Raw genomic sequence first — 21,908 nt, forward strand, 5'->3', positions numbered from 1 at the left:
AAGCAGTTATTAGGGCCATTTTTCTTAAGAAGCTCTTGTACAAGAAACTTTAAGAGCTCTGTTTCTTGCGAAGCTCTTGTTCAAGATTAAGCAAGAACATGTAGACTGCAGTGAGCTTTAAGGCGATTTTAACCAAGAGCAAAAGGCGTAGTACTGCGACCGTAGCGCATGCGAATTTTAGTTAGCAGGAGGTAGATCCAAAACGTTTTTTATGGTTATTTTTTCATCGTTGGATAAAAAACAAAATACATTTTTTTCATATTCTTTATTCATTTATTTGATTGGGATCATCATAAGTTTTCCTCGCATAAAGGAATTTACCGTCGACACAACAACACTGATTTTAATAAACAACACTAGACCAACGTTAAAACACTAGCACTCCGCGACGAATTTATCCGCTTCTCGGAACGCCTTATCCAGCTTATCCTCGAAAGGCCCTGACGGACAAACGGATGGCCTAACTGATGATTTGTAGCTTGTCGATTCTGCGCGTCGGCTTCACGGTAGCTACGGAATCGGCGCCCATGATGATTCTCGTGTTACTCGATCAACACGTGCCGGAAAAAAACATCTACTGCCCATGCATGTCAATGGACCAAATCGGCATGTACTCGATCACCCTCGGATAGGTGTACTCCGTTACATCCGCGCTGGAGCCGGAAACGGGCGAAAAGTATCACTTGTTTACCGGGATCACAAATTTTGGTAAAAGTTTCTTTGACACTAAACCGACCGACTGTACAAAAAATGTGATTTGACAGATCAAGTTCAAATAATCTGGAGATATGCTTTCATAGAACAGAGTAGTTTTAATTTAGTTTCAAAGCAGTTTTGACAATGCTTAAAAGTCTTATAAATAACCTCTCTGGGATAGCTTGAAGAGAAACAATGAAGTGTGATATAAAACTATGTTCCATGCTCTTAAAGTATTCTTAAAGATATTTTTAAAACTTTCGTATCATAAACCCAGCAAGTTTTGATCAATGTTTTCATAAAACAGAAAAGCAAATTTCAAACCTTTTATAAAACCTGTTAAGAAGTAAAGGCATTTTGCTTGTTACTTGGGTATCTCAGTCCCGGGTATTAGGTGGTGATAGCCCTCGCGCTGCTTCCAACGACCCATTTCAGAATGACAGAGCTCCTTGCGGTCCAATTCCGAGGTCGCTGGGCATTGTTCGGCCCCGCCTAAACATAGAAGCAAGCATCTGAAGGAAACTCAATCTATATTTAGACTTCCAATCCCCTCAGGCAAATCAGGGATCAGCGCGTATTTAATAATATGAGAAGAAGAGATAACATGTTTCAACACTACGAATCGATTCACTGCTTGAGTGTAAACCTTCTGATGGCCGACTGCTTAGCGTCCCAGACCACCACCAATCCAAAGGTGTGAGTTCAAATCCCACCTGATTCATTTTAGTTTTTATTCATATTCAAACATATTCCACATTTCAAAGGTACCGACCGGGATTTGTTCCCTGAACCTTCTGCTTGGGAGACAGAAGCCGTAACCATTAAGCCACGAAGCCGGTTTAAAAGGGACGTGGTTCTCTGTATGGCTTTTTGCGAGATGAGAGCAGAGGACAACAATCATCTCAACGTTTCCACTTTACCCGGGCTAACGGCCGGCAGTTCCAGTTCACGATGATTTCCCTTCATATGTTAAAAACCACTTATGATTTTAGCACATATTCCGTTTGTCAGCGTTTCCTGTCATTACTGGCGGGAAAAAATCTACGTGGAATCAGCTGTGCAGACCTCATGTATGACAGGAATGCAGGTTGAGCGACTCCCACGGGCGGCTCTGACTGGAGTTGAGGGTGGGGGCAAAAAAAAAAAATTTAAATATTGATATAACAAGCCATAGTTTCAACATTTGTATGGAGAAAGTGAAACATTAGATTAAAATTTTAAATTAAATGAATAAATGAATTAAATGAAATTTATACCAGCCTAAAATAATATTATTTTTGTGGCAAGTGCATTGCTAGAATAAGGGGATTTTTTCTTAGAAACATATTTTTATTATGAACAGAATTTAAAAAAAATCGCCACATTTAAGCAGTGCACGAGTTACAACAAACGTCCAAAGGGTAATTCTAATGCAAAATTGGCTGAACTTTCCGAAAAAATACTTTCAAAAGCACACAATTGAGGGGTAAAAACTTCGAAAAACTGGTAAAAAATGGTCAAAATCAAAACTCTATCAAACCACTTTTTCTTAAAATTCTGATAACATACAAACCCCTTATGTTTATATATAAAATTTTTTTCTCTCTTCTACAACTTTGTAAAACATTGTCACGCTCTAAAAAATAACCCTGCAAAAAACAAAAAAAAAACACGTAATTTCTTTAATTTTAAAAACTGACATGTCTTACGATTTTTGACAGTTGAGTAACGAAAAATGGCAGTAAATTTAAAATTATTTTTTAACATTTTGTGATGAAAAATACGTTTTTGATTCGGAATATTTTTGTTTTTATTCGGGTACGCCATCAAATCAGAAGTCTAAACAAAAGTCCCTCTGACTCCAAATTTCTATCTCTTCACGGTTTCGAGCTACAAATCACTGAAAAAAGTGTCTTAGTAAAAATCTTGAAAAATGAAAAGGGTCGTACTGCCGCTTCGTCACGAGTTATCGAAAAATTTACCTTGGATTACCCCTTAGGACAAAGTTTTTAAATAAATCTTATATTTAATCTTGTCCCGCCCGTGTGGATCAATCGGACCGCGCACTGGCTCACAATCCAGAGGTTGCTGGTTCGAATCCCGCGGCGGGAGCTCTAAAATTCTTTGTGTAAATATGGGTTTTCGGCACCGTCGCTCCGTGCCATACTCTAGTACACTTAGGAGCCCAGGGCGGCGAAGTCCTTGTAGTTAAAAAGGAAGACACTAGTGGTTGGTACTAGCAATGGTGGCCGACAGCTATAAAGTCAACTTTGTTTTTTTTTTTATATTTAATCTTATATTTAATTATTGTGCTTTTCAATTTACAGTACAGCTACAAAAAAGTTAAGCACCCTAAAGGCCATGCCTCCTGAGGAACAAAATTTTAAAGTGTAAAAAATCATATCTCCGGTTCGTTTCAACTTTCAGGGCAGGTCCAGTTTTTAGTCTAGTTTCGAATGACTTTTGAGTTGGGCCCGAATTTCGGATTGTTCCGGATTAATCGCAGATTCCCTTGGGGTACCTTCGTTTTGGCCAGTGGGGTCACTTTATGGTTACTCAATATTTTTCTTCTACAGTATGCAGTTTTAGTGTAAAAAACTGAAGTATTATCAAAAACAAAGCCCCCAATGAGTTAACGACATATAATGACCCCTTCAGGTAGCCCCGGGACCTCCGGAACCGGTTCCGTAGTACAACCGTGGGGGACAAAATCTAGAAGTCACGGAAATATGTCATGCGACATGTCAAAAAATATCTACTGGCTTTGGAAAGTTGATTGCTACCCCTCAAAAGACTGTTCGAGGCCATCCGGACACTTTGGCCACCTGGAACCGGTGAATCCGGAACATGGTCCATGGTAGAAAAATGTTTTATGTTATTTCCATAGTTCGACATGTCAAAAAATATCTTCTGACTCTGAGAGATTGATTGCTACCTCTCAAAAGACTGCCCAAGGACATCCGGACACATTGGTCACCTGGAACCGGTGAATCCGGAACATGGTCCATGGTAGAAAAATGTTTTATGTTATTTCCATAGTTCGACATGTCAAAAAATATCTTCTGACTCTGAGAGATTGATTGCTACCTCTCAAAAGACTGCCCAAGGACATCCGGACACATTGGTCACCTGGAACCGGTGAATCCGGAACATGGTCCATAGTAGAAAAATGTTATCTGTGATTCCCATAGTCCGACATAACAAAAAATATCTACTGGCTCTTGGAAGTTGCTTGCTTTCCCCCAAAAGAATGTCCGAGGCCATCCGGACACATTGGCCCCCTGGAACTGGTGATTACTTTGTATTACTTAAATTATACTCTTAAAAAATCATAAAATAAAAAAATCAATCAAAATTTCTCCACTCCTTCTAGGAAATCAATCATGCCATTTTCCAACTCATATGGTCACAGAATCAACGAACGGAAGTGTACCGAACAAATTTCTCAGAACTCGCGGTGTGCAATGTTGAGCTCTGCTACTTTGGAATCCACTTAGGGAGAATCGTTACCAAAAGAGGATCCATTTCATGCTGCTTCTCTTGCGATGAATCTTCTAGCAGTGAAAAGCTCCTTGAACTTTTCACAGCCAGAGCGAGATTCAGAACAGGATTTGGCAAACCAAGAAATGAATCTCTTTGTCTTTAAAGAAATTTTCCTGGAAAAAAAAAATCTACCCTTATAACGTAAAACGATACTTTTCCCTCAAAAATGGACAGCACAACTCTCCCATAAGCGGTGACATTATCCTTTCACAGCACAGTTGTTGCTGTCAAATTAGCCTCAAATTTCGGCCCCTTTTTTTTAAAGCTCGAGGACATCAGCACTAGAAACGTGTCTCCCCAAGTAATCCATTTATTCATAAAGATATTTTACCCTTCCAAACAAATTTACCTCCTCACTGGATTTCCTCGTTTTGAGTTTCACCTGCACGTGGAAAAACTTACAAAGTGAAATTGGTTGGCCTGTCGGAGGCTTGTCCCCTCTGTCCTCCGTGTCTTCATCACCAGCGAACGGACGGACCCGTTTGGGCACAGTAAAAAAAAATCACAAAACTCAAAAAAAAATCAAATTATTCGCTCTACAGCATTGCCTTGGCGTTCTCGTTTGCGAGATTCCTACTCGAAACTAGGTGTCCGAAGGCTTGATTGTTGAGGCAATTGCAAACCTCTTTTTACACCTTGGTGTCCATCTACCCCGGGATTCGAACTGACGACCTTTGGATTGTAAGTCCAACTGCCTACCAGCGACTCCACCGAGACAGGACCCAGGGAGACGACTCCTACACCTGGACTGAGCTAACGACCTAACCTTTGTAGGTTAGTCCGGGACCAACATTTACTTCCCTTCCGACGGAAGGCGTGATCAGACAAATCTCGTCTCGAAAAATGCCACCGGGACCGTCTGGGATCGAACCCAAGCCGACTGGGTGAGAGGCAACCACGCTTACCCCAACACCACGGTCCCGGCTCAAACTCAATAGTATAATAATTGAAAAAATAATTATAAAAAAGTTTGTTTTAAAAGTTCATTGATCTCTGTACAAAAAAATATTTTTTTTTCAACAGTGCACCGCAAACTGAAAGTGCTGGAAAAGTTTTTGTTTGGCAGACAGACCTGGAGTTTTTTTTTCTCTCTCTGAATTCGTATTTCTGCTCACGTAACACATTTCCACTCGTTTACTTTCAAAGGCAGACTTCCGCAAACTGGCCGGGGGGAGGCGGCGTGATTGTGTCCCTTCCAAGTAGATAAACGGTTGTCGTATGTCGCGCAAGTACCACACACTTTCAGCCCATCACATCAGATGTGAATTGAGAAAGTTGTGGGGCTCGGGGAGGAAAACTGGTCCGCGGGACACGGTTGTTTGGGGTGGGGGTGTGATTTGTGGTGGTAAAAATGGGCGTTTCAATTCTTAAAGCTTGCCCACTTAGCTGGGGCGAAATGTTGCGCATAAATCAAAAAGGGGCATTTTTAAATTGCCGAAACGCTGGGAATTAAGATTAAAATTAGGGTCGTGATGAGACCGTCTAATTAGGTCGACGTTTACTAATTGAATGGAATTGTTTTTTCGTCAAAAAAGAAGCTAAAATTATGATAAGAATTGTGCAGTGAATAATCGAATCGAATCCAGAACATCAAATTTACCGCTTACTACTAAGCTACATGGCTCGATCTTCTTCACGAATCACGTAAAGAAATTTTAAAATGTGTTGGAAACCCGTTTGAACCATGACCTATATCCGTCCCTCCAAGCTTTAAACTCTATCGTGAGCTGTCTTTCCAGTAAACCGTCACATCATTAGCATTTCATTCACCAACACCACAACCGTCCTCATTACTGTCGCAACACAGTAAAAAATGTGTAAATTTGGAAGGTATCATTTATAGTTTTATCAATATAGACTGAAAAAGTGACAAAACACTAAAATTGTAGTGAATTTACTCAGTTTTAGAGGTAAAATTACATGTTTTCAATCCCAAATGTAATATTAACATGATTTCATTACTGTGTACTGAAGTACCATAATGGTAAACAGACGACGATGTGGGAACGACGACGAAGAATCTGATCCGCCAGTTCATAAACACACATTCAAATCCATTTAGCTTCGTATTGATGAATAAATTAGCACTCATTAAAGCTTAGCATTCATATTTCAGGACATGCGAGGGACACACACACTCGTACTCGAAGTTTTCCACTTTGCTTTGAGAGTCGAGCATACAGTATGTAAAAAAGTATTTACACCCCTTGGGCACTATGCACATTTTGTGATGAAACATGTAAACAATTTAAAATTTTACAGAAACCTAGTACTGCGTTTTGTTCAGAAACTCATACCAATCATTTTGTTACGAAAAGCTCATGAAAAAATGATCTATATGAAAAGTTATATAACAAATATTATTACAAAAATCGAAAAAGGTGCAAAAAAAGTTTGTACACCTTTCGAAAAATTAACAAAAATAAAGTTATTTGTTAACAAATCACCATAAATCCAGTCTCCCAACTCCAAATAAGCATCCTTCACTGATTGAAAAAATAATTGGGATTGAATATAAAGTTTACTAACTACTTAGTATAAAAGTTTATATAACTCTGGAAATTCTATATAAAACTTATGTAAACTTAATTTTGCAAACTTTAAATTCAACTAAATGTCAATATATTACCATAGAATTGCTAAATAAACATTTTGGAGTGGGTATAACACCGTTTTGGGGGTACTTGTATCGATAGAATAGATTTTTCGTTGGAATTTCGTACCAACCCGGAATTACGTCGTCGAAAAATCCGCCGGCATCTGAACCGATCCACAATTCACAAGTCAACCTATGTAGCATCGGAAAGGGCATAAAATTTCCGATCTTTTGATACCCAAACATCTAGGTTTTCTTTAAAACCTACGTTTTTAAATACCTAAGCAAAAACGTTGTTATGGTTTCGTTTGAGCAATCTGCCAAAAATGTATGGACTTTCGTAATTTTTGTTCTCGTGGATTAAACTTACTTTTTGCTCAGGTATTTAAAAACGTAGGCTTTATAGAAAACTTAGATGTCTGGGTATCAAAAGATCGGAAATTGTATGCCCTTTCCGATGCTACATAAGTTGACTTGTGAATCGTGGACCGGTTCGGATGCCGGTGGATTTTCCGACGACGTAATTCCAGGTTGGTACGAAATTCCAACGAAAAATCTATTCTATCGTTACAAAGACCCCCAAAACGGTGTTATACCCACTCCAAAATGTTTATTTAGCAATTCTATGGTAATATATTGACATTTAGTTGAATTTAAAGTTTGCAAAGTTAAGTTTAGATAGTTTTATATAGAATTTCCAGAGTTATATAAACTTTTATACTAAGTAGTTAGTAAACTTTATATTCAATCCCAATTATTTTTTAATCAGTCAAGGATGCCTATTTGGAGTTGGGAGACTGGATTTATGGTGATTTGTCAACAAATAACTTTATTTATGTTAATTTTTCGAAAGGTGTACAAACTTTTCTTGCACCTTTTTCGATTTTTGTAATAGTATTTGTTATATATACAGTCGACTCTCTGGCTGTCGATCTTCTCGATATCAATATTGCTCCATCTATCGATGAATTCTTCAGTCCCTTCAAACTGCATACTTCGATTGTCTTTATTCCTCGATATTTTCTCTTGCTTGAAGGATCTCTTCCTCGACGGTCCCTTGGATTCTGTTTGCTTTAAAAATCTCTTCCGGTTGTCCATATTTTCACTATCTCATGGCTTGCCTAGACATTTTTCTTTGCGAAACGAAGCTTTGAAGGGTGTTTGACATTAGCTTGTTTTTGTTTGCTGGACGTTGCCATGATTCTCTCCCATAGCTGGGTATCAAGAAAAACATATTTTCAATCGAGTCTTCATTTTGCATCGTTCTGTAAACTGATGATTCTCTTCCTCGACGGTCCCTTGGATATTGACAACCAGAGAGTCGACTGTATTTTCATATAAAACATCTTTTCATGAGCTTTTTGTAGCAAAATGTTTGGCATGAATTTCTGAACAAAACGTAGTACTAGGTTTATGTCAACATTAAATTGCTTAGATGTTTTATCACAAAATGTGCATAGTGCCCAAGGGGTGTAAATCAGGCCTGCCCAACCTTTTCGGCCCAATTTTTACATTTTTGATTGTCAAAATTACAATTGTTCATTTTTTCATGGTTTCTTTGATGTAATCGGTTCTCAGATGACCAGTGAACATAACTTTACCAAAAGTTTGAAGAAATATTTATACAAGTCGTTTTTATCTACATTTTACGCCAAAAATCAATCCGGCCCGCGGGCCGGACCAATTTTTCACTTAAAACTTACATAAAAACGACCTGCAAAAATATTTTTCCAAACTTTTATCAAAGATATGTTCACTGGACATCTGAGAACCGATTCCATCAAAGAAACCATGAAAAATGAACAATTGTAATTTTGACGATCAAAATTGTGAAAATTGAGCCGAAAAGGTTGGGCAGGCCTGGTGTAAATACTTTTTTTACATACTGTAAATTCACCACCTTCCGACTTTTCTCTCTGCACCAGAGGTTTAGAGAGTTCTGGACAAAAAACGTCGTCCAGTATCAGAAAAGTTTTTTTTTTTTTGCAAAAACAAATTTTTGTTCAAAATTAGTCTAAAGTTTAAAAAAACAGGCAAGCTTAAAACTTGAACCAGACTAGCGAATCTACTTAAATCTCACCTACGCTATACATATTGCAAAGTCCTGTCCTGGTATCACATGTATGTTTCACTTTGTTCAACCACGACCATCTGGGGGAGAGGTAGAGGGCTGAACCCAGGAAGTGGAGAATGTTTTAAAGCAAAACTGTTTTTATCCGTCCACTCTAAGCTCCATCAATTGAATGGTGTGCACTGGGAAAATCCTGGGAAAACACGAGACAGCAGCAGTTGCACTGGCCACATATGCGGCAACGGATTATGTACCAGGGAATCGGTTTGGTTTGGTTTTCCAGCGTGCTTCTTCCGTGCACACAAGAGCAACTTTCCGTCCGCATCCTGGGAACTCGATACATAAAACAGCAGCAGATCATCATCAGACATGCAACACGCTAAATAGCTTCTTCGTCCTGGCCAAGGGATGAAATCGTCAAGTTGCAGTGTTGCAAACTTCATGCAATAAATTGAGGATAATCAATTTTAAGCTCAGTCCACTACATGCCCTGCTTTTCTCAAACTTGCAAACTTAATCGGATCAGACTGTTGTTATCCCTCTACATGAGGGATTTTTCCGGCGGTTAGCAGTAACTACACAAAAGATGTTATGCTAGCTTCCATTTAACCGCTTTCTTACCGAACAGCTTAAGTGCTTCAAGTGTAATCGCTTGTTTTGGAAACTAATTGGCTAATCTTGTTGACATCGCACTGAGGCTAAACATCCCCACCCATAAACGATTCAATCACCAACTTTTCCCGTAATTCATCTCGCTTGTGCGCAAATAAAAGCTCCAGCCTCAAATTGTTTTTCCATGTTCGTGCGCCAAAAGCGTCGGAAAACTCGTTCGTACTCCCCTCCTTTCTACCGTGGTTCAGTTTCACGATATCCACACGATAAGTGGTTTGTTTTATCGAAGAGTGTTTGATTTCTCCATTTCACAAAACCGATGCTTGCTTTTGGGCATCGCAACAAGGCCCCTTCCCCCTGTACTGCTGCAGGCGCAATGTGGCAAATTCCGAGATTGTACGGAGGATTGAGGAGTTTGGAAGCTGATGCGAAATTTTGTTGAGGGATGGCTAGAGGTATAAAAAATTTCGACGGTTTTGTTCGAACGCGAATCAGTTCAATACGGAGCGTCGGATCGAGGTGCTCTTTGTTGCGTTGGGTTAGTATAAGTCCAAGGAAGGTTCTTACGCCAAAAAGTTAAAACTTTGGCCACTCTGGAACCGATTCCGGAAAATCTGCAGATTGTATGGGAAAAGTTACGTAAAATCAAATTTTGATCACAGGAGGCTGAATAAGCAAAAAAGTTAAAAACGTCAACAAACGAAAAAACGGCAGAACGAAGTTTGTCGGGTAAGGCTTGTAAGCTTTAATTTTATTCAAAATGGCCAATTGTTGATGATATCATGAACGCATAGTTGGACCACGTGAATTTATTTTACCTTCAGTAGATTCAGTTTTAATTGAAAACAACATAGAACACCATGTAAGCTCTTTACTTTCTTTGGCGTTTAGAACAATCAATATGTCAGAATTGATTTTTTTTAAATTATATTTTTCTTCCCTCAAAAAAAAAAAAATTGTCCAAAAGTCAAATCATAAATTGGGAAAACCAATATTGATCAACATTCCCAAAAGTCAAAAGATGTAATTTTTGATAATCTAAATCAGGTTTAACAACAAAATAAAAATCAATAAAGGTATATTAGTACAATATGGTTTTGGAGCTAAAAGTGAAAAAGTGGTAATCCATAGGATATCTACTGCCCATGTTCGCATAAATGTCCCATATGCAAAAACAGCAAGCTGAGAAAAACGCATTTGAAGTTTGTCCCACACATAAGGCTACGTGTTACATTTTCACGAAAAAACTTGATTTCCTTCTGATTCCTAGAACAAAGTACTGGATGTTATAGGCTCTTTCGAAAAAGCACACGATTTTGAACCAAACTGTATCAATAACTCAAAAGTGACGAAATTGCATATGGGACATTTATGCGATCATGGGCAGTCTATTCGTTCCTGATTTTTGAATTCCTAAACCTTCAACTTTGCCGAAGACCAAATAAATTCCTAATAAATCTGGGCAGCGATTGACCAAATCGATCAGAAAACATATTTTTTAACTTTTATGGCAGCCTGGATAGTAAATTAGCTTACATAAATAATAAAACGAGTTATTTTAAAAAGTGGACAAAGACAAACTAATGGAAAACTGGACGAGCTTTTCGGTAAAAATATTTACGAGAAAAATCAAGTCTGTCATATAGAAATGGTAAAAAATGGCCAAAACCAATGTTTTTTCAACATTTTTATTTTCAAAACCGCTGAATCTTCACAAGGATTGGACTAAGGACAATGGTCAGTATGAAGATTTGTATGTAAAATTGTCTGGAGAGTCAAGTCCTAATATCGGTTTATCAACGTTTAGACCACTTTTCAAAAAAATTGTTTCGTAAATGATTTTTGTATTTTTTATGGAGAGGCATACCATTTTGCATTTTTTCGTGAGTCTTTATGTAACATCTTAGGCTATTTCCTCAAAAATTTTGAGCGAAAGAAATCGTGACCTCATCTTATAACTTAATTTTACGAAAAATCTCAAAAAAGATGATGATTATTTTTATTTAAAAGTTTGTGTTTGATCACTATTTGACTCAATTCAAAGGCTTACGAAATACAAAAAATATTTAAATAACTTACGCCCTTATCAAATGCCATTTTCGAGTGCAACTGGTTCCCTATACACACAAATGGCTTACATAAGCCATGGATAAAAAGTTTACATAGTTTCATTAAAATCGGAGATGGTCGGGTTCAAACATACCAGAAAAACTCCTGATTTGAGCTGGAATTGCTCTACAGCAAGTTCTCCGATCTGGCTCATTTTTTTCTGGGGCTTCTTGGTCAAAATAATTAGTCCCGTACATTTTTGGCCATTACGGTGGTCCGAAAGTGGCCATTTTCGTCGATTTTCGCAAAAAAAACACATTTAAAAAAAATCATAACTCCGCACCATTCCAATCTATCTTGGACGCAAATGAAAGTTTTAAAAATCTAACCTAACATTTGAAAAGGTCGTATGAAAACTAAAAATGATGTTTTGAAGGTATTATGAGCGTAGTCTGTTCACTTCTAACGTAAATGTATAATGTTTTGCTTGAAAAGTCACAAAAAGTGCTTTATGTGAGTATGGTTCATGCACGGCGTCTTTTTCAGGGGGGTAGTATTTTTTGAGAAATAGCAAGGAAACTGTCATATACATATGAAAGTGTGGAACATCCCCGTTCATTTGCGGGGCGAACGAAAATCTTTGGTCGGGAAAAATCAAAGTTATCCTCATTTGAAGTTTTTGAACTTTTTTCCTATGGGGCCAAATTTCGTCTATTTCAATTTAGTATTGTTATAAGTCTACATGGGCATGATTTATGGTTCAGATCATATGATTTCTTATGGGAAATGATGCAAGGAACATTTTTCCTGAAGCACGCAAAGTGATTGAAAATAAGGGAAAAAAGTTATAAAGGTTTTGTTGGAAATTTGGGAGATTTTCTGATAAAATTGCGCACTTTTTTCCCAAAAACCACAATGTTTTTGATATTCAGATCATTATTTCGATGAATTCTTTTTTGAGAAATGTTTCTGGGCCCATTGAGTATATAAATCACTACAGAAAAGTGTAATTGGCTGGGTGTATGCTCAACTGTAAGTCACATTTTTGAACTTTGGATTTCACCGAATCAACATATTTTTGTGTGTTTTGGTTATAAAATGTACCGTTTACATTAAATTTTCACTTTTTTTGTGAGTACATGGTCCACATGATATGTTTTGTATCTAATTGAGACATGCAGTGTAAATACAATCACAGGGTTTCTATTTCTATGCCTTTTGTTAATTTGTATTTCCATTTGGGCTATATTATTTGTATTGAAACTACAGAGTTGAACTGGCAATTATTGGTAATAACATAAATATTGCGTAAAAATCATTAAAAAGTTTAAATGTATGTAAATATATTAATTTAATCTCAAATAATTGAGCTTAACATACTAAACAAGTCTGGCATCCAAATTTGAAACAACGAACAATACAACAATTAAATTGTTTTGCTAAAAAACACACAAATAATTGATCACAGTGGCAGTGCGTGGCCGAATGGTTACGCTATCCGCTTTGTAAGCGGATGATTCTGGGTTCGATTCCCATCTGCTCCAACCTTCCATCGGATGAGGAAGTAAAATGTCGGTCCCGGCCTTGGTTGTTAGGCCGTTAAGTCATTCCAGGTGTAGGAGTCGTCTCCATGCCATAAGTACAAACAACACACCAAACCAAGCCTACTCCGGTGTCCGCTGGTGGCGGTTGGACCCGCAATCCAAAGGTCGTCTGTTCAAACACTGGGGTAGAAGGTTCCTTGGAGTAGAAAGAGGTTTGGGTGCTCTCCCCATTCAAGCCTTCGGACTCCTAGGTTCGAGCAGAAACTTGCAATAGAGACCACAAAAGACCTGGGGTCGTTAATGTGGATGGTTTGATTTGATTTTGATTTACAATATTATCACCTGACCTCAATATAAGTACGAGATCTCTTGTGAGGTTTAATAAGACTAATACAAATGTGAAAATCTAATGGAAACGGTACATTTTATAACAAAAACAAACAAAAATATGTTGATTCGGTTGAAATCCAAAATTCATAAAAGTGGCTTACAGTTGAGCATAAACCCAACCAATTACACTTTTCTGTAGTGATTTATATACTCAATGGGCCCAGAAACATTTTTCAAAAAAGAATTAATCAAAATAATGATCTGAATATCAAAAACATTGCGGTTTTTGGGAAAGAGGTGTGCAATTTTATCAGAAAATCTCCCAAATTTCCAACAAAACCTTTATAACTTTTTTCCCTTATTTTCAATCACTTTGCGTGCTTCAGGAAAAATGTTCCTTGCATCATTTCCCATAAGAAATCATATGATCTGAACCATAAATCATGCCCATGTAGACTTATAACAATACTAAATTGAAATAGACGAAATTTGGCCCCATAGGAAAAAAGTTCAAAAACTTCAAATGAGGATAACTTTGATTTTTCCCGACCAAAGATTTTCGTTCGCCCCGCAAATGAACGGGGATGTTCCATACTTTCATATGTATATGACAGTTTTCTTGCTATTTTTCAAAAAATACTACCCCCCTGAAAAAGACGCCGTGCATGGTTTTACCCAGGTGTGCCAGAGTTTTCTTCAATTTGTATATATTGAAATTGATTGATTGCAAATTCTCCCATTGCACATTGCAGACATTTTTGAAAGCCATTTCCTAAGAATTTTCAAGAAAGGTAAACCTAGCTGATAAATAAAATAATTCATTTAAAAGACAGTTTATTTTCATTAAGGCGTCATCCAGAAATTACGTCACGCTCTAGGGGGGGGGGGGGTTTTCGCAAGTGTGACAAAGTTTGACAAGGGGGAGAGGGGGGTTCGTGAGACTGTGACGTCACACTAGACTATTTCTTGTTTTTTTTTGAATATTCAATGTTAAAATATAGCTTTAAAAAGTATAAAGTACAGCTAAAAAAGTTTAAACTTTATTCATAAATCACACACGATTAAAATCTTTAAGAAACAGAGTTTTTGATGACAGATGCATATCAAATCATCAGATTAAAACAAAATGTTGATGGTGATTTATATCAATACAACATTAAACAAAATAAAAAAATCCAAATTCTTAAACCAAAAAAAATCAAAATTTTCTCGATTGAACTTCGAATTTAAAAATAATTATTTTTATAAATCATGTTTAAATTGTACAAAAAACAAGATGGTGGGGGAAGGGGTCCGACAAAACGTGACGTACTTTTTGAGGGGGGTCAGAGCCAGCGTGACAAAGTGTGACATAGGGGGGAGGGGGGTTAATTCTGGCCGATTTTAGCGTGACATACTTTATGGATGACGCCTTAGATCTATTTTAATTTTTATAAGTATTAATGCCGTAACAAATATTTTGCAAAGTTTTTATCAATATTGGTTTAAAAAATCAAAAGACAAAAATATTTTTTTTTAAAACATCGCAATTTCACTTGAAATAGACGTGTTAAAATTATTTTGAGTTTTTGTGGAATTCCAATGTACAGAACCACAAATAGCTTTTTTTTCATCGATACCAAGTTTTTTTTTTCAAGACTAATGATTGTAATACGATTGTGATTGATTATGATGCATTTTACAACCATTTTTTTTAATGAAAGGTTAAACCCACGGCCTGTAATTACAATTTAAATTTTGTTTGCCTCCTCCCCCTCGATTTAGGGCAGAGTAAAGGGACATAAACTTTCAAAAATATTTGCATCGGCATATCCGTTAAAAAATATTATTCTATAAATCCCTAGAATAAGAAGCAGTTTTTTTTAAATAGTTTCCTCTACTCTCACTCAAACCACTTAGACCAACGAAATGTTGATCGTCGTGATTCAACTTGTAGTTTTAAGGATTTAATATGTAATTGATTTAACAAATTGGGTAAATCCTCCGAACAACAAATAAATGAATTTAATTAAATTATGCAATTAAGGGATTCACTTTATTTCGTAAACCTATTTCTATGACAAATCTGAATTTTTTTTTGAGCAGTGGCCGCCCATCAACTTGAATAAAATTGTATAGGCCTTAAATAGTTTTTTAGTCTACGTTACGAATCCAATAATTTGTGCTTGTAATATTATTTGACTCAATATTCAGTAGTTCAGAGTTGACAAACATCTTTCAAAAGAAACGATTAAGTTCTCTTGCAAAGCTTATACGTAATTTTTGTTTTATAGAAAAACATATTACAGTCAATGCGAGAATCACATATTTTCTACTTCAAATAAAGTTCTCTTTGAGAATACCATCCAGCCACAGGTCAATAACTTACAGCAACTCGCACGGATAAGACTTAAATCCACCTCAATATAATACACTGCACACAAACCAAATCTACCTTTGACCTCAGAAGGCTCATACTCACGGCCTTTAGCCCGGGATATAAATAAGGATAATGACAAAGGCCTAAGCCTCCCACACACACACCAGCCATATAAAACTAACCTATCCTGTTTGTTATATACATGTCTGTAAGTGTGTACACCCAGCCCGAGACAGCCTTTTCCGACTTTCAGCCCCTCCCATCTCCACCCACCGACAACAGCAGCAGCGGCATGTGTGTGCTATACAAAGAAAGGGCGGCCACTCCGCTCCGGCGTGTCTCCTGTCCGTTATCCTGCGTGACACGTCATCCGGCCAACCCCCTGCCCCCCGCACCGGGTCACACCGAAAATCCTCGAGTAATCGATAAACAACATAAATTGAATATTTTACCTTGATCTGTGTCTCCTCTGGCTGCCTGATGACTGTGTCGAACGGGACATGGTGTCTCTGCTGCTGCTGGTGACGTTGTATGTGTACGTACACGTGTCACTAGTACGTGGCTGTGTGGGTGTAGGTGTGCCCGGTGTCAATGGTTCGGCGAACTGATCCCCGGCGATCTCACTGGAGTTGAACCAACCAACAAGCTTTGATGGGTTTTTCTTTGCGTTGTTTTCCACACTTTTCACACCGTGTGCAGAGGATTTTCCCTCGTTTGTTTGGACTGGACACTGTGTTTTTTGTTATTCTGTCGTCTGCTGTTCTATCCAATGCACTTCTCGTTGAGTTGACAGCGTTTTTATCCGATTATTTATTCAAGTCCGTTGTCTGGTGGACTTCATACTGTCCCTTGTACGACAGTCTATCCTCTCAGTTTGCTCCAAAGTCCAAAGCAAATAAATTCCTCTCCTAATTCCTAGAATCTGCGGCTGCTGCTGCATTCAGTGGTCAATCTGCCAAAGAGAAATCATATTTCGTCCTTTGAGTGATACTAGCTTTACACATAGTAAGTTCTCCCTCGTTCAGGGTTGGAATGTCGCCCAGCCACGTCCACAACCACGACCCGAAACTATGCTTTGTCCATTTCCTCCTTTTCCATAATCTGCAGTTTTGCCTGGTTGTTTAAAGTTAAGGTGTGCCAAACCATTCGGATATCCCTCGTAAAATTCGTAAATTCGTGCTCTTACATACTAAAATGATGCAGAGTGAGTTAGTGAAAATATGGACTCTTCGAATGGTTAGCTGAGATATAAGGTTGGGCTCACAGTGTGAGGAGACAGAAAGCCACGGAATTGAACGGGATTTGTTTCGAAATAAAATTATCAATTATGATGCGTTATGTCTGTACATGTGATGTGTATTTACAACATAGATTTAGAAGCCGTTACGACTCGTCTTCAAAATCTACGGTTAATTTTAAAGGCTTATTCTATCTTACAATAAACATTAGGATGGTTCAAAATAACATTTTTATAATAAATAACTACTTCCGGTGAGCCTTGAAAATGTTTCTAACAGCATTGCCAGACTTATAGGATAGGACATTCAAATTCCTAACTAACAATGTGAAGTGGTTTCGAAAGCTATTTTCATTGAAATATTCTTCATAGGGTCTTGAATAATGTGTTAATTCTTTGATGGAGAAATTCTACAATCATGATTACCAGATTACATTTCTTTGTTACAAAAGAAATGTCACATGCAGGAATCATAAGATGCAGATTGTGAAATTATAATATTTTTCTCACCTAAGTAATATATATATTTTTTTGAGTTCAGCTATACATTTTTTAATCACTTTTAAATAACTTCATTGTTTGAATGTTGTATAAAAGTTAAAGAAAAACACAAAATACGAAAAAAGAAAAAAACACAAGTCAAAATAGATTAGTGAATTTGACTATCGGAATAACCGAAAGTTAAGATATGGTGCAATCTAGATCGGAATCAACTAATCTAATCTAACATAAACGCAGCCAATCCGATGAAAGTATGCTGGAAAGTCTTGTGGTTAGATTACGCCTTAAGCACAATTTTATTTTTTTTACAATTTTCTACTCAGTTTTTTCTTTTTGTAATTTCTTACAATCTCTTTATTTCTTCAACTTGAAAAATGCTGTGCTGTACTATCTACCTTATATCAATGAATAACGTATTATTTTTCGGCTGATAATTAAGATATTTGACTATTTTATATTCATTTTTTATAATTCAATTAATTGTATATCATTACACTAAAATTAATCGGAGCGTTTGGTACGGTATGTCCACGCATCCTTCCTCCCCTGTAGATTCTGTGAAATGTGATCCGTCCTTAGAATCCTCTCTGCGGTAAATACAACGTAGTAGGGCTGGCCGCTTTAATTTTTGTAATACATTTTCAATCTAGGTCGGAATCAACTGTTAGAATACTCCCAAAATCAGTTGTGAGATGATTTTTTACTACGGTTGAAATTAATTTAAACTGATAGTTTTCAGTGTACCAATCTACCGAATTCTATTACACATCTTATTTGTTTGGGATTCCATTATTTTACAGTATAATCTTTATTTACTTCGTTTGCCAATTTTTGAGAAAAAAAATGTTAACGATTTATTGAAATTTGTCTGTTCAATGGCTAATGGAAAAAATAGTGTTAGGACTATAATTAGAGGTACAGAATTACCATTTCAATATCCCGGTTTCGAAAAAAATGGAACGATCCATATTTTTTTTAACATTTTCGAACCTTTCTAGAAAGTTAAGAATGCAAGGTGAAAATGTTGTTGATCATTCTTGATTTGTGACTTCTTCAACCTTCGCGGTAATTCGTTGCCCAAAGTTAAAATCAATCGAAACAAACTTAGTGCAATTAAAATCCAGAAAAATAAGAATTATACAGCCATTCCACGTCAAACAGGAAGTCTCCAAATCAAAAGTGCTCCGATTTGGCTCAAATTTGGAGTGGGGGTTCTTCGGCCCAAATAATAAGACCCGTATTTTTTTTGTTTGGCAATTAGGGTGGTCCTATCCGAAATAGGGTTGTCCAAAAAATTGTGTTTTTCGTCAATTTTCGCAAAAACCACATTTTTCAAAAAATCATATCTTCGGAACGGCTGAACCAATTTTGGAGCGCCACAAATCAAAAGAAAGATTATTAGTTGGGCTTTTAAGGAAAAATATGTTGAGGTCCAAAAAACTAGCTGAATATTTGAAAAGGTCCTATGAAAATTTCATTTGCCGATTTCAAGGTCTCGGGACCAAAGAGCCCATGTCTGAAAATATTTTCCCCTGATTCCTTGTAATATTTTACATAACATATAGAAAAATTGCGAATATCCATTAACACGTTTCGGAGATATGATTTTTTAACTTGTTTTTTTAAACATAAAAACTGGGTTTTTTCGACGCGCCGTTTGGTACCCAAACATGTACAGGACATCGCTGAAATTTTCAAGTTATCGCAGTTTTAGTGAAAAAAGTTGATTTTTACCGTTTTCGTCATTTTCCCGTTCTTGCGCGCGGTGCGTCGAAAAAACCCAATTTTTTTGTTTAAAAAATCATATCTCCGAAACGTGTTAATGGATAACCGCAATTTTTCTATATGTTATGTAAAATATTACAAGGAATCAGGGGAAAATATTTTCAGACATGGGCTCTTTAGTCCCGAGACCTTGAAATCGGCAAATGAAATTTTCATAGGACCTTTTCAAATATTCAGCTAGTTTTTTGGACCTCAACATATTTTTCCTTAGAAGCCCAACTAATAATCTTTCTTTTGAATTGTGGCGCTCCAAAATTGGTTCAGCCGTTCCGAAGATATCATTTTTTGAAAAATGTGGTTTTTGCGAAAATTGACGAAAAACGCAATTTTCTTGACCACCTTATTTCGGATATGACCACCCTAATTGCCAAACAAAAAAATACGGGTCTAATTATTTGGCCCAAAGAACCCCCACTCCAAATTTGAGCCAAATCGGAGCACTTTTGATTTGGAGACTTCCTGTGTGACGTGGAATGGCTGTATATTAGGGTGCCCAGAAAAAATGACCCCCTGCTCCACAAGTGGAAAACGGTTTTTTGGGTTATTTTAAGCATCTGTGTAAATTTTGAGCGACATTGAATGAGATTAACCCATTGATACCCGAGCCTAAAGTTGGTGTAAACAATGTTTTTCATACAAAAATGACTTTTTTAAATAGCTAATAACTTTTCAGGATCGAGTTTTACAGCTTTGGTATGTTCTACAAAGTTGTAGAGCATTAAATTTTCATTAAGAATCTCACTTTTGGGAATATTCGGATGGAAGTAGCGCACCGTGTAGACCAAACCGTAAGAAACTTGGATTTTCCATACATTTTTTCGATTTTTCCCATACAAACTTCACCTCCGAGTATCAATGGGTAAATGATGACCGATTTTGCTCATATTTGGTCCAGAGTCCTAGAATAGGTCAAGGAACAATATTCAGCTTGTGGAGCGAGGTTTTGAAAAAAAGTCCCATATTCTGGGCACCCTACTGTATATACAAATCTGGAGTTTTTTTTAAAGATCCAATATAACATCATTTTTTTCCTTTTTGGTAAATACAAGCGCATTTTGAATATCCCTGATATTCGAAAGCCTTTGTCGATCTATTCCCCTTGGCTAATTTTCAAGAACTTAATTCCCCCCTTAAATTTTTAAATAATTGGTATCAACGCATAAAAATCATAATGTTGTTTGTGGGAAGTGCTAGTTTTACACAACCAATTAGTTTTAGCTAAAAATACAAATACTCAAAGATTTGAATTTTTTTTTGGTATTCACAAAAAAAATTAAGGTTCTATTAATGCTTAAAATGTTAATCAAAACCAAAAAAAAAAATGAATAAATATTTATTGTTCTCAATAAATCGATAGGATACAGATAATCATAAATATTTATTTTTTGCTTTGCTGCTCAAAAGTACAGCTTTTGTATGACTAAAGCAAACATATTTAAGAATTTATGTTCATGTTTGCACAATATGGAAAAATCACAAAAATTAAGTAATATGATTTTTAGTTTTTGTCAGCTACATCTTTGATACCTTTAAAGATAAAATCTAAGTAAAAAGCTGTAGTTATCTAAGAAATTGCATAAATTTAACAATAATTTAAAAAATAATTGTAAGATTCAAAGTTTCAAAGAAAGAGCCAAATAAGTGTTGAGAATTTTGGCAAAAAAATCCCTGGGGGAAGTTCTCACCGGTTGAGAAACACTGCTTTAGAAACAGTCAAGATATTAATCTCACAAAAAATCTTCGAGGAATTTATTATAAATTTGTATAGCTATATTGTATCCCAACCAGTCAACTGCTTATACTGGTACGAATAGAGAGTTCAACTTACTTTCGATTGTAGAAGTTTTTCAATGATTTTTTTTATATTTTTTTTATAACACTCGACATAAAACCTTGATTAGAAAATATGAAAATCACCAAATAGATAAAAGATAATGTTTGGATGTTTGAAGGAGGCCCTTACAAGCATTTAAAAAAATAAAGATGAGAAATTCATGCATAAAACAATAGCAGTAAAGTTTTTCGTAGACCAAAAGTTGCTAAAAATTACCAAATACGGGGAAAAAATGGAAAATAATTGCTCCACTTTGCTCCGCATGGTTTAATTGAACAAATCGCCATCACTTTAAAAAAATAAGTATGATTGAGATTTGTAAAAAAAATAAACAATTTCAAAAGTGTCTCAAAGATAATTTGCAGTCTTCTTGTTCAATATTGCCTACTCAACATACATTTCAGCTCAAGAAACTTAAAAGGGCGTATTGTAGACCCCTCAGGGCACCCCGCTAGATTACATCTAGAGTTTTTTTTGAAAAGGACCAATAAACTATTGTCTTTCATATGTTTATAGGACCTAATCAAAAAAAACTCTAGACATCAAAGACAGATATCAAAGCTCCCGAGAGCGACAATCCCCATCTCGTTCTCTCTATGAAACAGAGCGAACAAGCACATTTGTTGTTTATGAATGGTGACAAATAAAAAGATGCAAACCTTTTATAATTTCCATCACTTGCGGGTGCGAAAAGGGGATGCCACCTCCCTCCCCCCAAAAAGAAGCCCCGGACAATGCCTCTTGGCAAGAATATGTTTTCCCCCTCTACCAC

General features: G+C 36.6%; 1 protein-coding gene across 7 annotated transcripts in view; it reads right to left on the minus strand.

Moving 5' to 3' along the window:
- LOC6033186 (receptor-type tyrosine-protein phosphatase kappa) overlaps positions 1–21,908 on the minus strand; it is a 184,028-nt gene that overhangs the window by 129,663 nt on the left and 32,457 nt on the right. For 6 of the 7 annotated variants that reach the window (XM_038251726.1, XM_038251729.1, XM_038251731.1 and 3 more), the window contains exon 3: positions 16,232–16,731. The exons of the other annotated variant lie outside the window; for it this stretch is intronic. In XM_038251726.1, the coding sequence (XP_038107654.1) occupies positions 16,232–16,281 (50 nt within the window). In that variant the 5' untranslated portion in view covers positions 16,282–16,731. The remainder of the gene's footprint in view (positions 1–16,231; positions 16,732–21,908) is intronic. 7 annotated transcript variants of the gene reach the window in all.

This window comes from Culex quinquefasciatus, chromosome 2 (assembly GCF_015732765.1).
Source record: "Culex quinquefasciatus strain JHB chromosome 2, VPISU_Cqui_1.0_pri_paternal, whole genome shotgun sequence".
Lineage (NCBI taxonomy): Eukaryota > Metazoa > Arthropoda > Insecta > Diptera > Culicidae > Culex > Culex quinquefasciatus.